Raw genomic sequence first — 17,608 nt, forward strand, 5'->3', positions numbered from 1 at the left:
AGATCCAACTTCAGAAATATTAATAAAATTCCTGTAATGAAGTGAAGTCTATTTGTTAAACATCTTTTTTATAAACATTTTTTAATTCTCTAAAAAGACAGGAGTTGCTCAACAGTATCAGGTCACTGCTGCCAACATTTTAAATACCAGACAGATTTGGAGTGTAGGGAGGTTTGTATAGCCTGCACACACACACACACACACACACACCACCGCGTTGCCCCATTTATGAACAGAAAAAATGGAGCTCCAAAAAAAATCATCAACATCTTCGTGGACGGTGCCTTCACAGATGCGACTACCTTTTTTTGCAACCATAAACATTTTTTAATTCTCTAAAAAAACAGGAGTTGCTCAACAGTATCAGGTCACTGCTGCCAACATTTTAAATACCAGACAGATTTGGAGTGTAGGGAGGTCTGTATAGCCTGCACACACACACACACACACACACACCACCGTGTGGCCCCATTTATGAACAGAAAAAATGGAGTTCCAAAAAAAATCATCAACATCTTCGTGGACGGTGCCTTCACAGGTGCGACTACCTTTTTTTTGCAACCGTCCCGTATTGAGGGGGTGAGGAGTAGTTTGACTCACCCTCTTCCTCAGGTTGTAGGTGAGAACCAGGTTCCTGGCAAAGTGGTTTGCGAAGTTGGCGTAAAACTCCAGGACCTTCTGCAGCGCGTCACGTTTGATGATGTGGAGATCACAGTAGGTTAACGCTCGCACGTTGGCGCAGGACTGAGCTAGAGTCATCTCCTTCCAGAAGATGTCGCCAAACACATCACCCTTACCTGTCGGACAGACACACATAAAAGCTGTTGTGTCAACAAAGACAGAAATCAACTGAATCTATGAATTATTAATTAGGTAAAAACAGTGGTTAATACAACATTTAGAGACAGAGTCAAGTCGTCTGGAGACTTCAGCAGATGTCACAAACTGGTGTCTCTGTCCCAATTTTTGAGTCTAAAGTTCAAGGCCTAAGACATAAGATTTATTTTTTATGTCTGATGAACTGGGGTTTTTATCGTATCCATTAAATTCCACCTCGTGTTGCCTCCGATGAGGGCAGAGTGACCAGGGAGCATCAACGGGTCGATCCGTCGTTACTGAAGCAGCAGAGTGCAGCAGTTCAACACATTCATCACACTGATGGATGTGTGTTATAACAGCAGCAGCTGCAGCAACAACAACGGCCAACCGGACCACCTGTAGTTGGCAGACGTGTCAGTGCTGTCTGAGCAACAGTCTGCTACAGACAAGATGATGGTTGGACATGTTTTGGTTCTGGGACATCTGGTTCTAACATCGAAGAAAATGAGTAGATTCGAGTGGTCAGTGAGAAATCAGTCGAAATCATCTGGAGAATGTCTTTCTCACCCAAAATGGCCACCACCTCGTCGTCCTGGATGACTTCCAAGGAGCCGGACACTACAAAGCAGAGGCTGTCCACACTCTCTCCGGCGTGGTAGATGAGGTCTCCAGGAGCACTGTGGACGGTCTGGAACTCCATGGCCAGCGCTCGCAAGCAGCCGTCACTGGCTAGCCGGAACGCCGGGTGCTCCTTAAAAACCTTCCTGTTGAGGTGCACGCAGATGTCGGCGCGCATGTCTTTGGGACAGATCTGCAGTACCTGCAGACACAAGCAGAGGGAGCTAGAAACTCCTGCCTGACACTTCTACAAGGTTCTTCCAAAGTCTGTGAACTGAAGTTATTTACAGACTTTACATTAGAAATTATTATACAATTTAATTTCTGACATGCTAACTCTAAGCTAACATAATACATTCTAACTTGCTAACATCACCTCCTATCCTTAGATATGCTAACACCTGAAACAGTCAAACTGGTTGTGTTAAAACATGCAGTATCTACAGTTGTCAAATAATATGGAATATGTTTATGTCAAACAACTTACCTTGTCTGTGTCGATGCCTCGTGACATGGACCAAGTGGACACGATGTAGTCCATCACACGCTCGCTCAGGCCTTTGGGAACCTGGTAGAGTTTTAGAAAATCTCTCACACTGTTGAGCATCTCATGATAGCGGTTCGTGTTAGCATACATCTGCTGAAAGATGGTGGTGACATTACCAAAGATGGTGGCATACAAGAGAGCTGCCAAAAAAAAGAGAACACATTAGCATTAAAATAACATTTTGAACAATTCAGAGATCATTTTGGCCAGAGTCCAGCTTAACTCCTGACCTTGATGTGTAACAAATGAACGAGTGACAAGAGAGAAATAACTCACAGCCAATCATCATCATGGCCACTGCAAAGATCTTCTCTCCGTCCGTGTTGGGGGCGATGTTTCCAAAGCCAATGCTGGTCAGGCTGGTCATAGTGAAGTAGAGCGAGGTGATGTAGACTGAGTCTTTGCTGGGCCCGCCTTCCCAGCGTCCAGAGCCGGAGGCGTTGAACCTGTAGGGTGTCCCCACGGTCTCACCCAGGAGGTACAGCCAGCTGTCCATCCTCACAGTGTTGGCGTCTTCGTCGATGACCTCATAGTCGCCGATGCTGTACCAGATGCAGGCCAGCCAATGAGCTGCCAGACCAAAGACACAGACCAGCAGGACCAGCACGGCGGCTCCGTACTCGATGTAGTGGTCCAGTTTCCTGGCCACTCGACCCAAACGCAGCAGACGAACCACTTTGAGGGAGCTGAAGAGGCTGCTGATGCCCTGAGAGGAAACCAACGACGTGAGTATAAAAAAAACTGGAGTAAAGCAGAGTAAAGCTTCAACGTTTTCCAGGCTAAGAACTCCCTACTCCAGTACATACACTGTATATATTATGAAATCATAAAATGACCAGACAAAAGAATTCATTTCCAAATCGATTAAAGAAAAATCCCATCAGTATTTGTTGTGACGTGTGTAGCTGTTTCAGTTGTGTCGTTGTTGTTGTTATTTTTTAAGGACGTCCTTCAGTTTCTGTACGGGCTCCGCCTCAGCCCACGCTGCTCTAAAATAGCCAGAGGGCCATCGATGGAGGGCCAGCAATGCATCATGGGTAGCATTTCTCAACGCCGTGAATGAGTGGCTTGATGAGAGATGGGTCGGACATGGAGAGGAGGAGCAGCTGAAGCAGGTGGAGCAGCTGCAGCTTCATACATGTCCGACTCATGTGTGTCATTCAAGCTCCACCCAGGTCTGGTCTGTGCTGGGGGTAAAAGTCAGCTTCAACCCCAGAAGTTCAGGCTGTAAAAGTCATCAAGTCCTGTACATTAATCAGATGGATGGATTAGCTCCAACTTTATGTTGTCATTTTTTGCTCATCATTTAACTTTAACTCATTAATTTAGCTTTCTCTGGGCTAAACTCTTAGGTAAAATTATTGATTTCATTTTACAAATGATAATTTTCAAGGTCAGTTCTATGATTGAAAATCTGTCCAAATATATGATTTGTAGATTTATCCACTTTTTTTTTAAATGTACTTGTTACATCCATGACATCATCCGTGACAGCAGCAGGTTGAAACGCTGTAAAGATTCTGCTGCGTTTTCTCGCCTTTAGTTGAAATTCAGTGTAGACACAGAGAGTGAGGCTGAAGCAGTGACTGCAGCTGAATAAGAAACAAAAACGGTTTCATCTCACTGTGAAACGTTACTGGACAGAACTGCCTCTCACTCTCACACAGAGAAAACCCTCACAGAAAATCACCGCTTTTACATAACAGCACAAACACTTGATCCTTTGGAAAAAAAACACTAAAATGACTCGGCTAATTAATTCCGCTCATTTAACATCAACATTAACGTGTGTAGAAATTGATCCTTGGTTCCTGTAACATTCTCGACTCATTAAACGTCTTTAAAAGGAACTAGATTTGAGCCTCTAGCTTTTTGAAAAAAGGAAATGGACTGAAGGTCACTGACCTCGTCAACATTCTCAAAGGCATTGATGACGTCGTACGGCAGACAGGACAGCAGATCGATGACAAACCAGGTCTTTACATAGTTCATGCGGATGAGCTTCGGGTCAGAGATGACCTCGCCGGCCGGGCCCACGAAGGTGGTGTGGAAGTTGAGGACGATGTCCACCAGGAAGATGACGTCCACGATGCTGTCCACCACCAGCCAGGTCACGTTGTTCTGCTTGGTCTTGAAGGAGACGTTGTAGGGCACCATGATGGCCGTGTAGAAGGTGAGGATGAGGATGACCCAGTCCCACGTGGTCTTGAACAGGCAGTAGTGCAGGATGATGTGCGGCGGCGTCTTTGGAGTTTCCTGCTTATACTGAGGAAGGATGTCAGAGCCCAGCTGGAGAACCTGACGTTAAATGTGACAAAAAACAACGTCGGTATCTCTGATTTTCAACCTCGCAAGTTTGAGGGTTGATGGACAAAATTAGCAGACAACCAAGAAATAATAGAATAACCTGACTGAAAAGAAAAAAATGTAGCAGCAGAGAAAAAAGATAAAATCACCAACAACTAAATTTTTCCAGAGTGCACAGTCTCAGAGGTCTCTCTTTGTTCTGGTACCTGACGACTGCAAATCAGGTGTATGGTTTTTAAACCGCTGTAAAAACTGAGAAATATGGCTTTGTCTTTTATGCATTACTGATTAAATAACATAAAAAAACACTGATTTGAGAAGGAAGACAAACAAAGATAAATATATATATTATATAATATATATATATACATATATATATATATATATATATAGTATGTATATATAATATGTATGGCCAGTTAGTTTCCATCTCTTGTGTCGTTTTAAATGCTCCAAGCTGCTTCTACGGCTCCTGGTGTGTTGTTGGTTTTAGCTGAAAATTTCTTTCTTAAACAGGCACGCAGCACTGCGGTCAAATCACTTCTGTCTCCTGTCACTTTCTCAGCAGATGAGTGGAGAAAGTACAAAGTGCAGTCATTTATAAAACATCAGCTCCGAGCACAGACTCTGGACTGGATGAAGATAAAGATTCTCAGACTAGTGCGTCATAAGAAGAGGCTAAAATATCACTGACGAACTACGTAGCTTCATCATCATCATCATCATCACAGGTACGGCAGACGTCCTGCTCTGAGCTCCTGTCTCACCTCTGCCAGCCTGGAGTGTTTGTGAACATTCTCTCCTTTCTGTACTGCTGGAGCCAGCTGCTGGAGAACGCCACGACTGCTGGTCAACGCCCGAGTCAGACGTGCAAATTTTCCCCAACCTAACGACAACACAGAGGAACTCCTTCAGACACTCAAGACTGCAGTGCTGCAGGCGTGACTAAACAACAGAAGCTTCTAGAAAAACCTTCGTCATTTTCTTTCATTGTCTATGCATTTATCGAGTGTAACAACATTGTGGATGACATTTTTCATCCCTGGGATAAAATCTGTCATTTGGTCAAATGGATTTTCTGTCCATTCTGCTCTACCTTTTAGCTCTAAATAAACTTAAGAATATTTTCCAAATGTTCTAAAGCTCTCTCTTGGCTAATGTTTAGTTGTCATTATTAGCTTGTCTAAAAAATAACAAATCTTAATTTTTTTTATTATTTACCTTTTTTTTTTTTTCTTATTTTATTTTTACTATATTGTGCCCCATCCTTTCTGCTAATATTTAGTTCTTTCTTTAAAAAGTTGAAACCTTTCTGCTAACATTTAGTTCTTTCTTTAAAAAGTTGAAAGTTACCACACTCACTTTTACTTCTCCAGTGGTTGTAAATTTTGACAGTGCTGGGCAAAGTTTAACCTTTAGCGTAGCATCTTTCACCTATTTATTGTAGTTCTGGCCACAGCATCTATTGGTTGAGTGCATCCTTGAATTCACATAAAATGTGTGGGTTTTTTTTTACCTCAAGGTCAGTTGGTCAGTGAACCTGTACATGTTTTCGTCTGACCTTTGGAGGAGTCGTCCTCAATTGGCTGCTTGAAGGCTGTGATGTCACTGAAAGTGCAAAGGAACAGGACAACTTTGTCCTGCTCATTTCTGATTGGTGCAATCTTCACAAAGAACCAAACTGGCATCCCTGCGGTGCAAAAACACAAAGCACTACTGTGACTAAGTTCACAGTTAAAATTTAAATTTGTATTTCAATGTAAAGTAATAATCTGTTGACGCAGCAGCCAACTCAGAGAAATCCAAAGACTCACGGTTCTTCTTGTACATGAGAATCTCAAAGGAGTTCATCTCGTAGTTCTCGAAGGTCTGCCGAACTTTTTCGCTCATCTCCTTGTCTGTCAGCTCCCCGTACATGAAGCTGAGGAGAAAACACGCAACGGTTACAACGGCAACAGTGGTCTTCGCGTTGGTGTAATGCCAACACCTCACCTGCAGGTGCTGCTCTTCTGCATGACCTCGGCTCGGTGATAACCGGACAGTTTGCAGAATCCATCGTTGCTGTAGACAATGGGCCAGTCCACGATCTGGGCGTTTCCCAGTACGAAGTTCGTGTCTGAAACACAGAGAGAACAAGAGGAAACTCTGGAATATGTTGAGGCATCAGTGTCTGGAACCACATCAGTAGGTGAAACTGAATCCTAATCACAGGGCCACATAATCAGACAAACTGAAAAAACTGATTTTCATCCTGAGGGTTGAAGTCAGGTTTGAAAAAAAGCTAAACCTAAAGGTTAAATCGTAGCTCAGGTTTGACCTGAACTGAAGGTCAGACCTGAGGAGATGGATGGTTCGTCCAACAGGTGCCCCGATCCAGGGTATATTGTGTTGATGGCAGTGGTGACTCGGTGGTTAGGGAAGCAGACTTGGGTCTGGAAGGTTTAAGGTTCAAGTCCAGTGCTCTGAGCATGACACTGCTACTTTGGTGATGGGTAGAATGCAGAGACCACAGGTGTGTCAGCTTTACTGACGTTATGATCAGGGTGGGAGTTAACATCATTTAACACAGTTCCATGAACAACAAACACACACCTCTACCCACAGTCAAGCTCTGCCCAGTTTCTATGTACAGTAAACGGTCAAACCTCTGACTGATGATTGGACCTGGGGAGACTGGGTGATAAAGGCTAAGACCTGGGTAAAACTCTGGGTTCAACACAGGTTGGTACTGTATCTGGCAGAAATGGTTCCTGTTGTTTATGATAGTAAAAAACCCTTGGTCCTGACGTCATGGGAGCAATCCTGACATGAGAGCCGGGCAAAGCTGAGCGAACAACAGTAGTGAACCGAACCTGCACTGACTAGAGGCACTCTCACGCTGGTGTCTGTGCTCGCGTGTGTGTGTGTGTGAGAGAGGGAGAGCGTGAAAGGTAAAGAACGATATCCAGACTGAACCGGATCGTGGACCTCACCGTTGGACCGGCGGACGATGTTTTCCAGAAAGGTGTTTTGCGGGGCCACCAGACCCCGCCGCCCTCCCGCCATCCTGCTGTCTGTCCGTCCTCCTGCCGAAGGGAGCGAGGAGCACACCTGCTCTGTTGCCTCCGCCTCACATCTCTGTAAATGCCGCTGCACGAGCACCAGCTTCTGCCTCCCTGCCCGTCTCTCCGCAGCCTGTTCATTGGCAGATGGCTGCAGCTAGAGCCCACGCTGAGAGAGAGAGGGGGGGAGAGAGAGAGAGAGACCAAAGCCAATTGACGGTGGGTACACCAAACCAAAATATGTATAAATAAATTTTTTTAAAAAGTGTTGTGGTGGAACATTTGTACATTTTGTTTATGAACCTTGTGAAATTTTAATGTATAGAGAAATGTTTAAAACTTAAAATAAAAAAAAACTCTGAAATGAAATTTCTAATTGACTTTTATAAATAAATTGAACTCTATTCAATTGAGTTAAAAAGCATTCAACAGGAAGATGTGGAAACTTCTAGATTCATTCGATTCCCCAACTCTCATAACCATCAGGGGGCGCTCACAGCACAGTGAGTTCTGATTATGTTATTTTATCAGTGTTCGTACCGAGTGAGGACAAGAGTAAACCTTCTGTGGATTCGTATGAATTTTAGGAGCGTCTCCCTCTGCTGGTAGTAACCGCTTATTGCAGCCCCAATCTTGCGGATTATAAACTAAATTAAGACCAAGAGGATTAAGATTGGGACACCTCACGGCTCGATTCAGACCAAAGTTGGGCTAAGGCCGTGATAACAGTGTCTTAGATTGTTTAGACCTCGGTAAATAGGGTTTGAACCGAGACTAACTTACTAACTTTATTAATTATTAAATTACATATTAAGGTGTGTCACTTTACAGCAGAGACAGAGAAGACAAGTCAAAAGGAACCACACATACGTATCCCTGTGAGTTGAGAGCTGTTGTAGCCTTAAACTATACACTGCTTTTAGTCAGTTTGTCTTTGTCTTGACAGACCTGGACTCCCTGCCCGAAGGCAACAATTCAAACTGTGAATGTCCACGTTGGTATCGGTCCTCTGAATGCTCTGGGATTTTTACGACACAGCAGAAACTGTTCCGTATTTGTGTTTCTGTGGTCGGCGTTGATGACCTTCTGGAGTGCCGACCTCTGTGCAGTTGTGCAGCTGATAAACCGCACGTCTGAGCAGAATTTGAGGATATGTTCCATCGTTTACACCGAGGGTCAAATCTGAGCTAATACGTATAGGAACAGAAATAATTATTGGGGGTGAAACCAAAGCTCCGCATTAGTCCTTGAAAATACCAAAGCATTGAATTATGATTTAGACTAAGGGTTGACGTGGATTCCAATAGGGGTTAGGATAAATGTGTTTAATTCAGACAAGGTGTTATAAAGCGGCAAAAAATTAAACGAAAGAGATGAACCACATGTCAGGGCTAAGATTTGTTTAATTTGTATTTCTTTATTAAATTAAATTTGTTTTCAGTATTTTGTGTCCTGTCTCCCTCTGCCGGTGGTAAACACTCAGTGCAGGGAAACGGTGATAAACATCGAGAAAATAAACAGGTTAAAAAATTGTTTAAATACAAACATTATATGAAAAGGAATATATAAAAAGAAATAATAGTAATTCGGGAGATATTTTTAGGCATTTATTTATTTATGATTGGCTGTTTAACAAACATGACTCTTGCTAAGTAATATTTTTTATGTATTTTATCTAGGTTTACGCGTATCAAATGTTTTAATAAAATATATACTTTACGGGGTGTGAAAAAAATAATTTCCCTCTTGTTTTATTTTTTATATTTTTGTGTAGTTTAGAAGATTGTTTGTTTGGCGGAGTGATCTAAGGACAAAGCAACGGCTCCTCAGTGGTGCGTAGAAATCCTTCCGCTGCGGAAGTTAGACCCAGCACTGCGATCGATGAAAGGAAGGAAAGCTGTCTGTTGGCGAACCACAAACGACATATCAAACATTTACAGATTCACACCGGACTGAAGAAAATCTTAAACTACGCGACACGTTACTCTAAAAGGCTTGAAACTTAAATTGGCGGGTAGGGAGAAGGGCCATAGCGCCGCTGGCGGTTGGACAACATATAGCAACAGAGAAGAAGAAGCAACGGCGGCTTCACTGACATTTTCTACCCGTACACGGAGGCTACAAGGCAGCCGAAACAAGCGTGAAAATGCCGGGCATGATGGACAAAGGCTCGGAATACCTCGGTAAAGGGCGCTCGAACGGAACCAAGAGTCCGTCGAACGCTTCTAACGGACACTTTTCAGAGGAGAGCGGTAGCGACGACGAGCACGGTGAGTGTGGTAGCCTCGAACAACCTACTGGCGCTGCCTCGTCCATTCTATTACACTGTAAATATGGGACTTTTATTATAATTTGTTATACTTTAACATTTCGTATGTCTTTCTCAGATGTGGGGATGCGGGTCGGAGCAGATTACCAGGCCAGTATCCCAGAATTCGAGCCCGGTGAGTCTTTGAGTGCTCGTACCTGAGTGACGGAGTGTGGTAGCCTCGAACACTCCTCCATACACACACACACACACACACACACACACACATACATTAGAGCCGTGACGCGAGGCAGTCTCACTGTGAAAGTGGCAAATAATCGGCGTTTTTACTTCGATAAACGCGAAATATGTGTGTGTTTAAAATCAATCTAATAATAGTAGTAATGTAATAGTATTAACACCACGTTAACAATGTTTTCAATGTCAAAAGTAAATAAAAACGGATGACACTATGCAATGTATCCTTAATTAAACGACATAGTTATTGTGTATTTAATCATGTTGTACTGTGGCAATTACTTCCTCTTGTACAATAGTTAGGGAAATATAGAAATGGCACAAAAATGTAACAACTAGCCTAAATGGAATTAGCCAAAATAGTATAATAGTTTAAACTACTAATAATGAGACACACCATAGTTTAAACATAGTTGGACTTATAAGATCACATTTGCCATCTATGTAGAAAGTATAGGCAGGAATATATACAATTTCAACAATGTATATAATTATCAAATAAGTAAATAATTAGTGTAAAATGGTACAGAAAGTATTTCAGCATTTATTTTAAAAGAAATGTACTTTTGAGTGTAACCTCAGAGTGACGCGTCTGTCTTTTTCTGGATCTTTGCTATGGTCAAGGTTCTACCAAGTACACAGACAAAGACAGTGGAGGGATGCTGGTCTGGTCTCCATATCACACCATTGTCGACTCCAAATGTACGGTAACTTTGTTTTTACACATTGATTATTGTATGTAACTTGTTTTTAAAAATTACAGTTATTTGTTTTCCCCCTGCAGTGGACGAGTACATCGCCATCGCCAAAGAAAAACATGGATACAATGTTGAGCAGGTGGGTGACACGAAGTTGCATCTGTTTTCTTAGATTATCTAAATTCTCCCAATACTATTTTCACACACTGGCTGCACAGGTTGTTGTAAGTGACGTTGTATGTCTTTTTGTGTGTGTCAGGCTCTGGGCATGCTCTTTTGGCACAAACACAACATTGAAAAGTCTCTGGCCGACCTGCCCAACTTCACCCCGTTTCCAGATGAGTGGACGGTGGAGGACAAAGTCCTGTTCGAACAGGCCTTCAGTTTCCACGGGAAGAGTTTTCACCGCATCCAACAGATGGTAAACCCCAGCACGAGTCGCCACGAAAACAAAAGCAAATGGGAAAAAAAAACCTACAAATCTTCAGAGAGAAGCTTCAGTTGTTCATAAAATATAGCCAATGAGTTTATGAATAATGGCTTGACGTCAAGCTTAAGACAACTTTTTTTTTTCTGCTTCAGTTACCAGACAAGTCCATCTCCAGTCTGGTGAAGTATTACTACTCCTGGAAGAAAACTCGCTCCAGGACCAGTCTGATGGACCGACAGGCTCGCAAACTGGCCAACAGGAGCAACCAGGATGACAGGTTACTACTCATTCTGCAGTAGGGACCAAATATTTATACTCTATAATATTATATTTAAATGTTTAACAATATATGTTTGAATCCTCCAGCTCTGATAATAGTACAGCACTATTATGTTATGTGGTTCCTCTGGGTTCAAGCCCCAGAGGAACCACACACACCTAATGGCGCCTCCTGTGGCAGATCGAGTGAGTTTCAAAGACTTCCACTGTGAATGTGTGGAATGAATCGAGGACTCAAGACTTTTTTTTTCTTTTATTACCAGGACTATACTGGTAAATGTAGGTGCTAATATTTGACCATCTGAAAAGTGGTGGAGGTGGTCAAACCTAAGGCTTGACCGAGCCTTATTGTTCCATGTCTTTCTTACCATGTAATAATATAACTACATATTTAGTAAGCTGATTTTTATTGTTGTTTTATTTTTCCCATCAGTGATGAGGAGGCGGAGGAAGCCAATCCCATCGAAGCCAACGACAGTGACTACGACCCAAACAAGGAGGCCAAGAAAGAGGTACATAATGAACGGGTTTTATACACACTTCCAATTCATTTGTTTTTTTTACTCAGCACAGTATTCCCACACCACTGTTAACATTGCCGTCTTCTCAGAACCAGCCAGAGCCCACAGTTCCAGGCTCTAAGGTGGCTCTTGGCCGACGCGAGCACCAGACTCTACAGCATCGGCATCACCAGCGTTCCCGCTGCCGACCCCCCAAAGGCATGTACTTAAGCCAAGAAGACGTGGTTGCTGTTTCGTGTAGTGCCTCGGCTGCTAACACCCTGCTTCGACAGCTGGACATGGAGCTGGTGTCGCTCAAGAGACAGGTACAAGGCTAGCTTTTTTTCTAACTGTGATAGCCAGCGCCTAATTAGCTGTGTTTACTAATGTTCATGCAAAAATGGGTGAGCTCTCAAAGCCAACAACTTGTATAGGTCTTTTAGCAAAACTTTGTTTTATCACATTTCAACTAACATCAGTATAGCTGTGTTAGCCTAAATTAGTCTAAATTAGCTATGTTGGCTAACAATAACAACTGTTGTATAAAGAAAAGTCATTTTGCAAACATTAACCGTCTCTTGACATATCTGTACTGCCATCTGGTTGTTCAGAAACAGTTGACAGTTTGCATCAAAAACATGTTCAGGTGCAGAACGCCAAACAGATGAACAGTGGACTTAAACACCTGCTAGAGGCTGGGATTGATGAGCTGAAACTACAGGAGGTACTGCACATGAATGTTTGTTTATTTATATATATATATATATATATATATATAAGATTAATCTTTTCTGATTTGTTACAACCTGTTTAATGGTAATGTCTTTATATTTTAGTGTAACCAGAAGGTGAATGCCCGCTGGACGACAGATGAGCAGCTACTCGCTGTTCAAGGTGGGTTTGATGTCGTCTTACAACAGTTATGCTAACATTAAGCAACAGATTCAGTACTTCTTGAAAAGAAAAAAACATTTTTTTTCCTCAGTAATCTAGTTTTTGATCATTTTTTCCCCATGTTTGGAAAAATCTCTCTTTCTAATGTTAGGTAGGATGAATGACCACGACATCTTTGAGATTGTACACACTAAGGGCAGTTTGATTTGTTTTTAATGACCAGTGTTAATAATATAACTCCTACCTTATTCACCGCAGGTGTGAGGAAATATGGAAAAGACTTCCAGGCCATTGCAGACGTCATAGGGAACAAGACAGTCGGCCAAGTGAAGAACTTTTTCGTCAACTATCGGCGACGCTTTAACCTGGAGGAGGTGCTGCAGGAGTGGGAGGCAGAGCAGGGAACGAGAGCTCCCAACGGGGACAGCGCCAACTCTGGTGAGGAGGGGAAGAACATCTCCAACACTCCATCGGGGAAGAGCACAGATGAAGAAGATGAAGAGGTAAGAACAAAGAAAATGTATTTTACCTTCTATAATTTTTTTAATCAAATTTGTTAGTTGAATGATTAATATTTCTGCAGGAGGCCTAATTATTTCCTGTCTGTGGTTCCTGCAAGGGAAACGTATAGTACTTGGTACTTCCTGGAACTGTCCTTACTTTGTGCTGTCCTAACCTTTTATTATTATATATATTACAATTATCAAAAGCACAATACCACATAGGAACCTGTTCATAGGCGATGTTTCATTTAACAAGTAACTGCTGCAGAAGCAGCTGCAACATTTCTTCAAGGCAAAGCAACACCAAACTGATGGACAGGTGGAGTGGGGACTCCATTCTGTATATGTATTGTATAAAACTGTGATTTTTTTTTTTGTGCCATGTTTAAACACACCTTGTTATATTGCATTCGATACTAATCTATTCAGATATTACACAGGCTCATAAATAATGCAATAATGTGATAAAAAAACTAATCAAACAAAAATTTCACGACCCCTCCTGCAGGTCCCCCTGTTGAAGACCTCTGGTTAAAGTGTTTTTAATTACAATAGTTAGTCTCTTCAAGGCTCTATGTTTTACTGGTAAGTAATACTACCCCAAAACATTCATGCCTTAGAAAAGGACAAATTAGAATAAAATAAAAAGACTTTAAGGTTAGCATCACTGCTAACAAAGAGAGTTTAATCTTAAAAAACAAAATTTTTTTCATGATTAGAAAATAAATTGAAGTACGTTACCAAAAGATGTCATAATTTATTCAATGTTGAAGATGTTTCTCTCTGGCTTCTCTCTGCAGGGTCAGGTGACCTCCTCAGGTGCGTCTCCTGCTGCCTCCTCGTCCTCTTCTGCTCATACTCCAGTGACAACTGGTAGCGCCTCCTCCTCCCTCCATCAGCCTCCACCCCTTCTACGGCCCTCACTGCCAGCTACGCCCTCTCTCCATCGCCAGCCCCCACCCCTCCAGCAGCAGGCCCGCTTCTTGCAGCCCCGCCCAGCGCTGCAGCAGCCACCACCACTCATTCGACCCTCCAACCCGATGCCCCCACGCCTCAATCCTCGGCCTCCCGCTCCAATGAGCCTTGGCAGCAACGTTGCGGGGGCAGGTCCCGGCACTGCCCAGCAGGCCTCTGGTCTGGCCATCCACCAATCAGAGACAGCCTCATCCTCCTCCATCCATTAACCAAGTTATCGTTGGTAAAGAGCTGCGTCAAGTCCTGAAATTCACACACAGAAATTGTACGCAAAAATGACCGGACTCATTTGATGGCGTTATTTTTTTAACCACAAAGTTTGCCACGCATGAGGCCATGGGAGAAAACTTGCTCAGATAACAAATGGAAACTTTTTTTTTGTAGACAACGTACTACAACACACACAAGACATTTAGCAATTTTACATTGTATCATTTTTTTTTATAATTTCGTCTCCTTTATATGTAATTGAATATGTAAATCCTTTGTTCAATTTAATCTCAGTGACAAAAACTGGCCACATGGGGCAGAGTAGACCCCCCCGCCCCGTGTCCCTGTGATTTAAAACCATACATTTTCTCAGGGACATTGGTGAGGCAGGATAAGTGGCTAAACATGTGGAGGCTGTCTAAAGAAGTCTCTTGACAAGACAACTTCTGTATTTATATTCTTCTTCTCTTTTAATCATCTATCACCTAAATATAAGTTAATTAGATAGCCACATAGGACTGTCACCTGTTCTCTAGCTGTCCACCAGGGGGTGAAAAACATCAACACTAATTTAAATTGTTCGTTTCATCAAGCGGTCATATTTGATAGAGGATCAACCTCACTGCCTTACATACATTGTGAATTATTATCCTTTTCTATATAAAACTAAAAAGTTTGCCCCCTGGTGGCCAGAATCCTAGTTTCAAACAGTATCATGTGGGCTCTTCCTGGACTTATGTCCATTGTTTTGAATTCAGTCTGCTTTCGTTAAATCCTTTATTAATTATAATTAGTGCAAAAAAAAAAAATTAAGTGGTACTGTTGTTTTTATAGTATGTTTTTTTAACCTACTGGTTCTTTTTTAATTAGGTTGGATTATTTCCTTTGTGGTGCTGAGAATAGAAACGTCTAGAAGGTTGTCCTGTTCAGTCACTCTAAGTCTCTCTGCATCTTCATGTCTGGTTCTGTTTATATATGAATATACTTTAGACTCACAGCACAGAGAAGCAGTCTGAGGCTGTGAGTGCGTCAACTACAGTCAGGACAGTCGACTGTTCTACAACTACAGTTTAACATTGAGCCTGTTTTTTATGTCAAGTTTTTTTTTTTTTTTTAATAACCATGTTGTTGTCTGGAGTGTCTGTCTTTCTTGCCTGACGACTTTTCCTCATCTGTATCTTAACATTAAATGTAACAAACATTAATGGAAATTATGTTACATCTTTAGGGGACTCTGTAAAATGCTCTGCTTGGTTTCATTTTATTAAAAATCCTATCACCATGTAAATGTTTTGTGTCATTTCTCAGGTTTATTTGAACGGTTTCAGGCTCCATGACGTCCTGAACATTTTAGTTTCAAATTCATTTTTCGGATGGCACAGGAACCTAAATATGAAAACAAACCTTTGCAGTCTTGGACAAACTGAATGTAAAGGTCTGTTAGACCTATATTTCAAAATTTTGTTGAGATTTATGCTCCTACCTTGGTGTTAAGAATATAAAAGAAATAGAAAAAAATACAAAACAATGTAAATTTAAAGTCATGCATGTGTGCCACTGGATTTAATTAAAAAACCAATATGTCTACACTGTTAAAGCTGTATCTTAAGGTGGTGTTAAGTAGAGTTTCACTAGATGGAACAACAGAGAGAACTGAAGCCGCAGCAGCAGCAGTTTGTCGAGTCACTTCCTGAACCGATGGTTTCCTCTGCGACCGCCTGCAGCTGCAGCTGCTGCTGCTGCTGCTGGTGCCTCTGCTGTGTGTTGTAGAAAATCGGTACTAATCAACATAAATGATGCGGAGAAGCTGAGAAGCTGAGTCTAGGATTTTCAGAGGTGAGAAGATCCTACAGTTACTTTACTGTGATCAGATCTGTGACCGGTGCCTGTCTGTCAAACTGAAAGTAAGACGCTGAAGGTCATTCAGGTCAAATCTTATCAGTCCAGAAGTGTGTGAACTGTGAGAATGGCACTGATATTTGTGGTCACTGCTATCGTGATTATCGTGTATGTGTGTTCGGGGGATTGGGCGCGGGGGTGCTGTGGGGTTACATGTAGAGATAACTGAAACAAGCCTTTTTAAACAAGTTAAAGTTAACTGACAGCAAAGTCTGAAAACACAGGAGTTGCTGGTCCAACGCTGCCTTGTGTGTTTGGTCACGTTATATGAGAATTACTGACAAGTAAAACATGAACTGAGATTCAGACTCTGCATCATTTAAGTCAGTGGCCTGTGGTACAGTTGTCACCTCCACCATTCTTATCAGCCTGCTGCAGAGTTACGACGCATAGAATAAAGCTGGCGGAACCGGAGGAGTCCAGTATGAGGTCAGAGGAGTCCAGGACGAGGTCAGAGGAGTCCAGCATGTCTCCTGATCTCACACAGTCCTGGGAGTCAGAGCTGACCTCCATCCAACACTCACTGAAGTTCGTGTTGAAGCTGAAGGAGGAGTTTGTTTGTCCGGTCTGCAGAGGAGTCGTCCTCAATGCCCAGCAGAACTCTTGTGGACACATCTACTGCTTCCACTGTCTTCAAGGACTAGTGTAGGAGACACTCTTGAATTCCAACACTGTCCAAGGTTTAGGTTAAAGATTCATCCTCAAACTCCGTGTCTTTCGTCCTGTTTTAGGGACAGCTCGTCTTCATCCATACCAGTGTGTCCAGTCGACGGCCAGTTGATCTCTCGAGCCGAGGTCTGCAGCTACATCTTCATACGTGGCCTGAGTTGTGGCTCGGCTGACCAAAAAATAAAACATTTTTTTAAATGCAGGTTTTCCAAGACAACTGCTGCAAACGCGAAATTGCCAGTTTGGAGGTTTTCTGCACCAACTCTCCAGCATGCACCGCCGTCACTACGTTACACGGACTACAGGTATTACTGCAAAAGACCTCCTTCTCCACTAATACACACAATATAGACCAGTTCCTGGAGCTCACAGGGACCTGGCAATGGACCTGCAAATGTACTTAGTGATGGTAGCAGCTGTGGAAGAACAGCTTTCTTCAGCTGAAATTTATTTTTAAAAAATCACAGACTTTCTGCTGTGGACTTTTTAAAATAAAACATATTTTCTAAAAATGAAAATGTAATTGTACTGGATGACCCAGTCCTGTCCGGGCAACAATAAGGAACTAAATCTCTATATAACTGAGATTTTGTTGGTCTTCATCATTGATGAAGGTCACATCCTAATCATTCCTCCATCTTTGGCAGGAACACTTGAGTCAATGTCAGTATGAGCAGCAGCAGTGCACCAGTGCAGGCTGCACGGTGGTGCTG

The 17,608-nt window shown here is 42.4% G+C and overlaps 4 protein-coding genes across 6 annotated transcripts in view; 2 read left to right on the top strand and 2 right to left on the bottom strand.

Moving 5' to 3' along the window:
• The window catches only part of kcnh1b (potassium voltage-gated channel, subfamily H (eag-related), member 1b), a 17,337-nt gene extending 4,316 nt beyond the window's left edge, over positions 1-13,021 (bottom strand). Inside the window, exons 1-11 of the mRNA XM_008316454.3 lie at positions 12,884-13,021; positions 7,264-7,501; positions 6,284-6,407; positions 6,106-6,212; positions 5,853-5,981; positions 5,059-5,177; positions 3,890-4,282; positions 2,261-2,690; positions 1,925-2,124; positions 1,387-1,639; positions 601-797 (exon numbers count right to left, since the gene is read on the bottom strand). Coding sequence (XP_008314676.1) covers positions 601-797; positions 1,387-1,639; positions 1,925-2,124; positions 2,261-2,690; positions 3,890-4,282; positions 5,059-5,177; positions 5,853-5,981; positions 6,106-6,212; positions 6,284-6,407; positions 7,264-7,336 — 2,025 coding nt within the window. The 5' untranslated portion in view covers positions 7,337-7,501; positions 12,884-13,021. The remainder of the gene's footprint in view (positions 1-600; positions 798-1,386; positions 1,640-1,924; positions 2,125-2,260; positions 2,691-3,889; positions 4,283-5,058; positions 5,178-5,852; positions 5,982-6,105; positions 6,213-6,283; positions 6,408-7,263; positions 7,502-12,883) is intronic.
• Positions 9,168-15,615, top strand: rcor3 (REST corepressor 3). 2 transcript variants are annotated; one of them, XM_008316452.2, is made up of 12 exons: positions 9,168-9,602; positions 9,720-9,776; positions 10,463-10,540; positions 10,623-10,675; positions 10,796-10,957; positions 11,119-11,261; positions 11,679-11,757; positions 11,856-12,071; positions 12,392-12,469; positions 12,582-12,639; positions 12,898-13,142; positions 13,943-15,615. In XM_008316452.2, exons 1-12 carry the CDS (start codon positions 9,479-9,481, stop codon positions 14,324-14,326), a joined length of 1,677 nt encoding a protein of 558 aa, XP_008314674.1. In that variant the 5' UTR covers positions 9,168-9,478; the 3' UTR covers positions 14,327-15,615. The 2 variants fall into 2 exon arrangements, with proteins under 2 accessions (XP_008314674.1, XP_008314675.1); XM_008316453.2 differs by having other exon boundaries at positions 9,169-9,602; positions 11,119-11,243.
• Positions 14,228-17,608, bottom strand: part of LOC103383408 (E3 ubiquitin-protein ligase TRIM21-like) — a 9,883-nt gene continuing 6,502 nt past the window's right edge. Inside the window, exon 4 of one of the 2 annotated variants that reach the window (XR_003050528.1) lies at positions 14,228-14,360. The gene's annotated coding sequence lies outside the window, so the exon portion shown is untranslated. Of the gene's footprint in view, positions 14,361-16,933; positions 17,065-17,608 lie in introns of those variants that run through there. The other variant, XR_003050531.1, reaches the window with a different exon arrangement.
• Positions 15,846-17,608, top strand: part of traf5 (Tnf receptor-associated factor 5) — a 4,268-nt gene continuing 2,505 nt past the window's right edge. The window contains exons 1-4 of the mRNA XM_017034934.2: positions 15,846-16,871; positions 16,958-17,021; positions 17,099-17,200; positions 17,543-17,602. Coding sequence (XP_016890423.1) covers positions 16,651-16,871; positions 16,958-17,021; positions 17,099-17,200; positions 17,543-17,602 — 447 coding nt within the window. The 5' untranslated portion in view covers positions 15,846-16,650. The remainder of the gene's footprint in view (positions 16,872-16,957; positions 17,022-17,098; positions 17,201-17,542; positions 17,603-17,608) is intronic.

Source organism: Cynoglossus semilaevis, chromosome 9 (genome assembly GCF_000523025.1).
Source record: "Cynoglossus semilaevis isolate Cse_v1.0 chromosome 9, Cse_v1.0, whole genome shotgun sequence".
NCBI classification, from domain to species: Eukaryota; Metazoa; Chordata; class Actinopteri; order Pleuronectiformes; family Cynoglossidae; genus Cynoglossus; species Cynoglossus semilaevis.

Excerpts from the sequence above, each read along its gene's own strand:
- rcor3 (XM_008316452.2), top strand. The coding sequence starts at position 9,479 with ATGCCGGGCATGATGGACAAAGGCTCGGAATACCTCGGTAAAGGGCGC. Across the intron at positions 10,958-11,118 it reads TTCACCGCATCCAACAGATG|TTACCAGACAAGTCCATCTC; the intron begins GTAAACCCCAGC and ends TTTCTGCTTCAG. Across the intron at positions 11,262-11,678 it reads AGGTTACTACTCATTCTGCA|TGATGAGGAGGCGGAGGAAG; the intron begins GTAGGGACCAAA and ends TTTTCCCATCAG.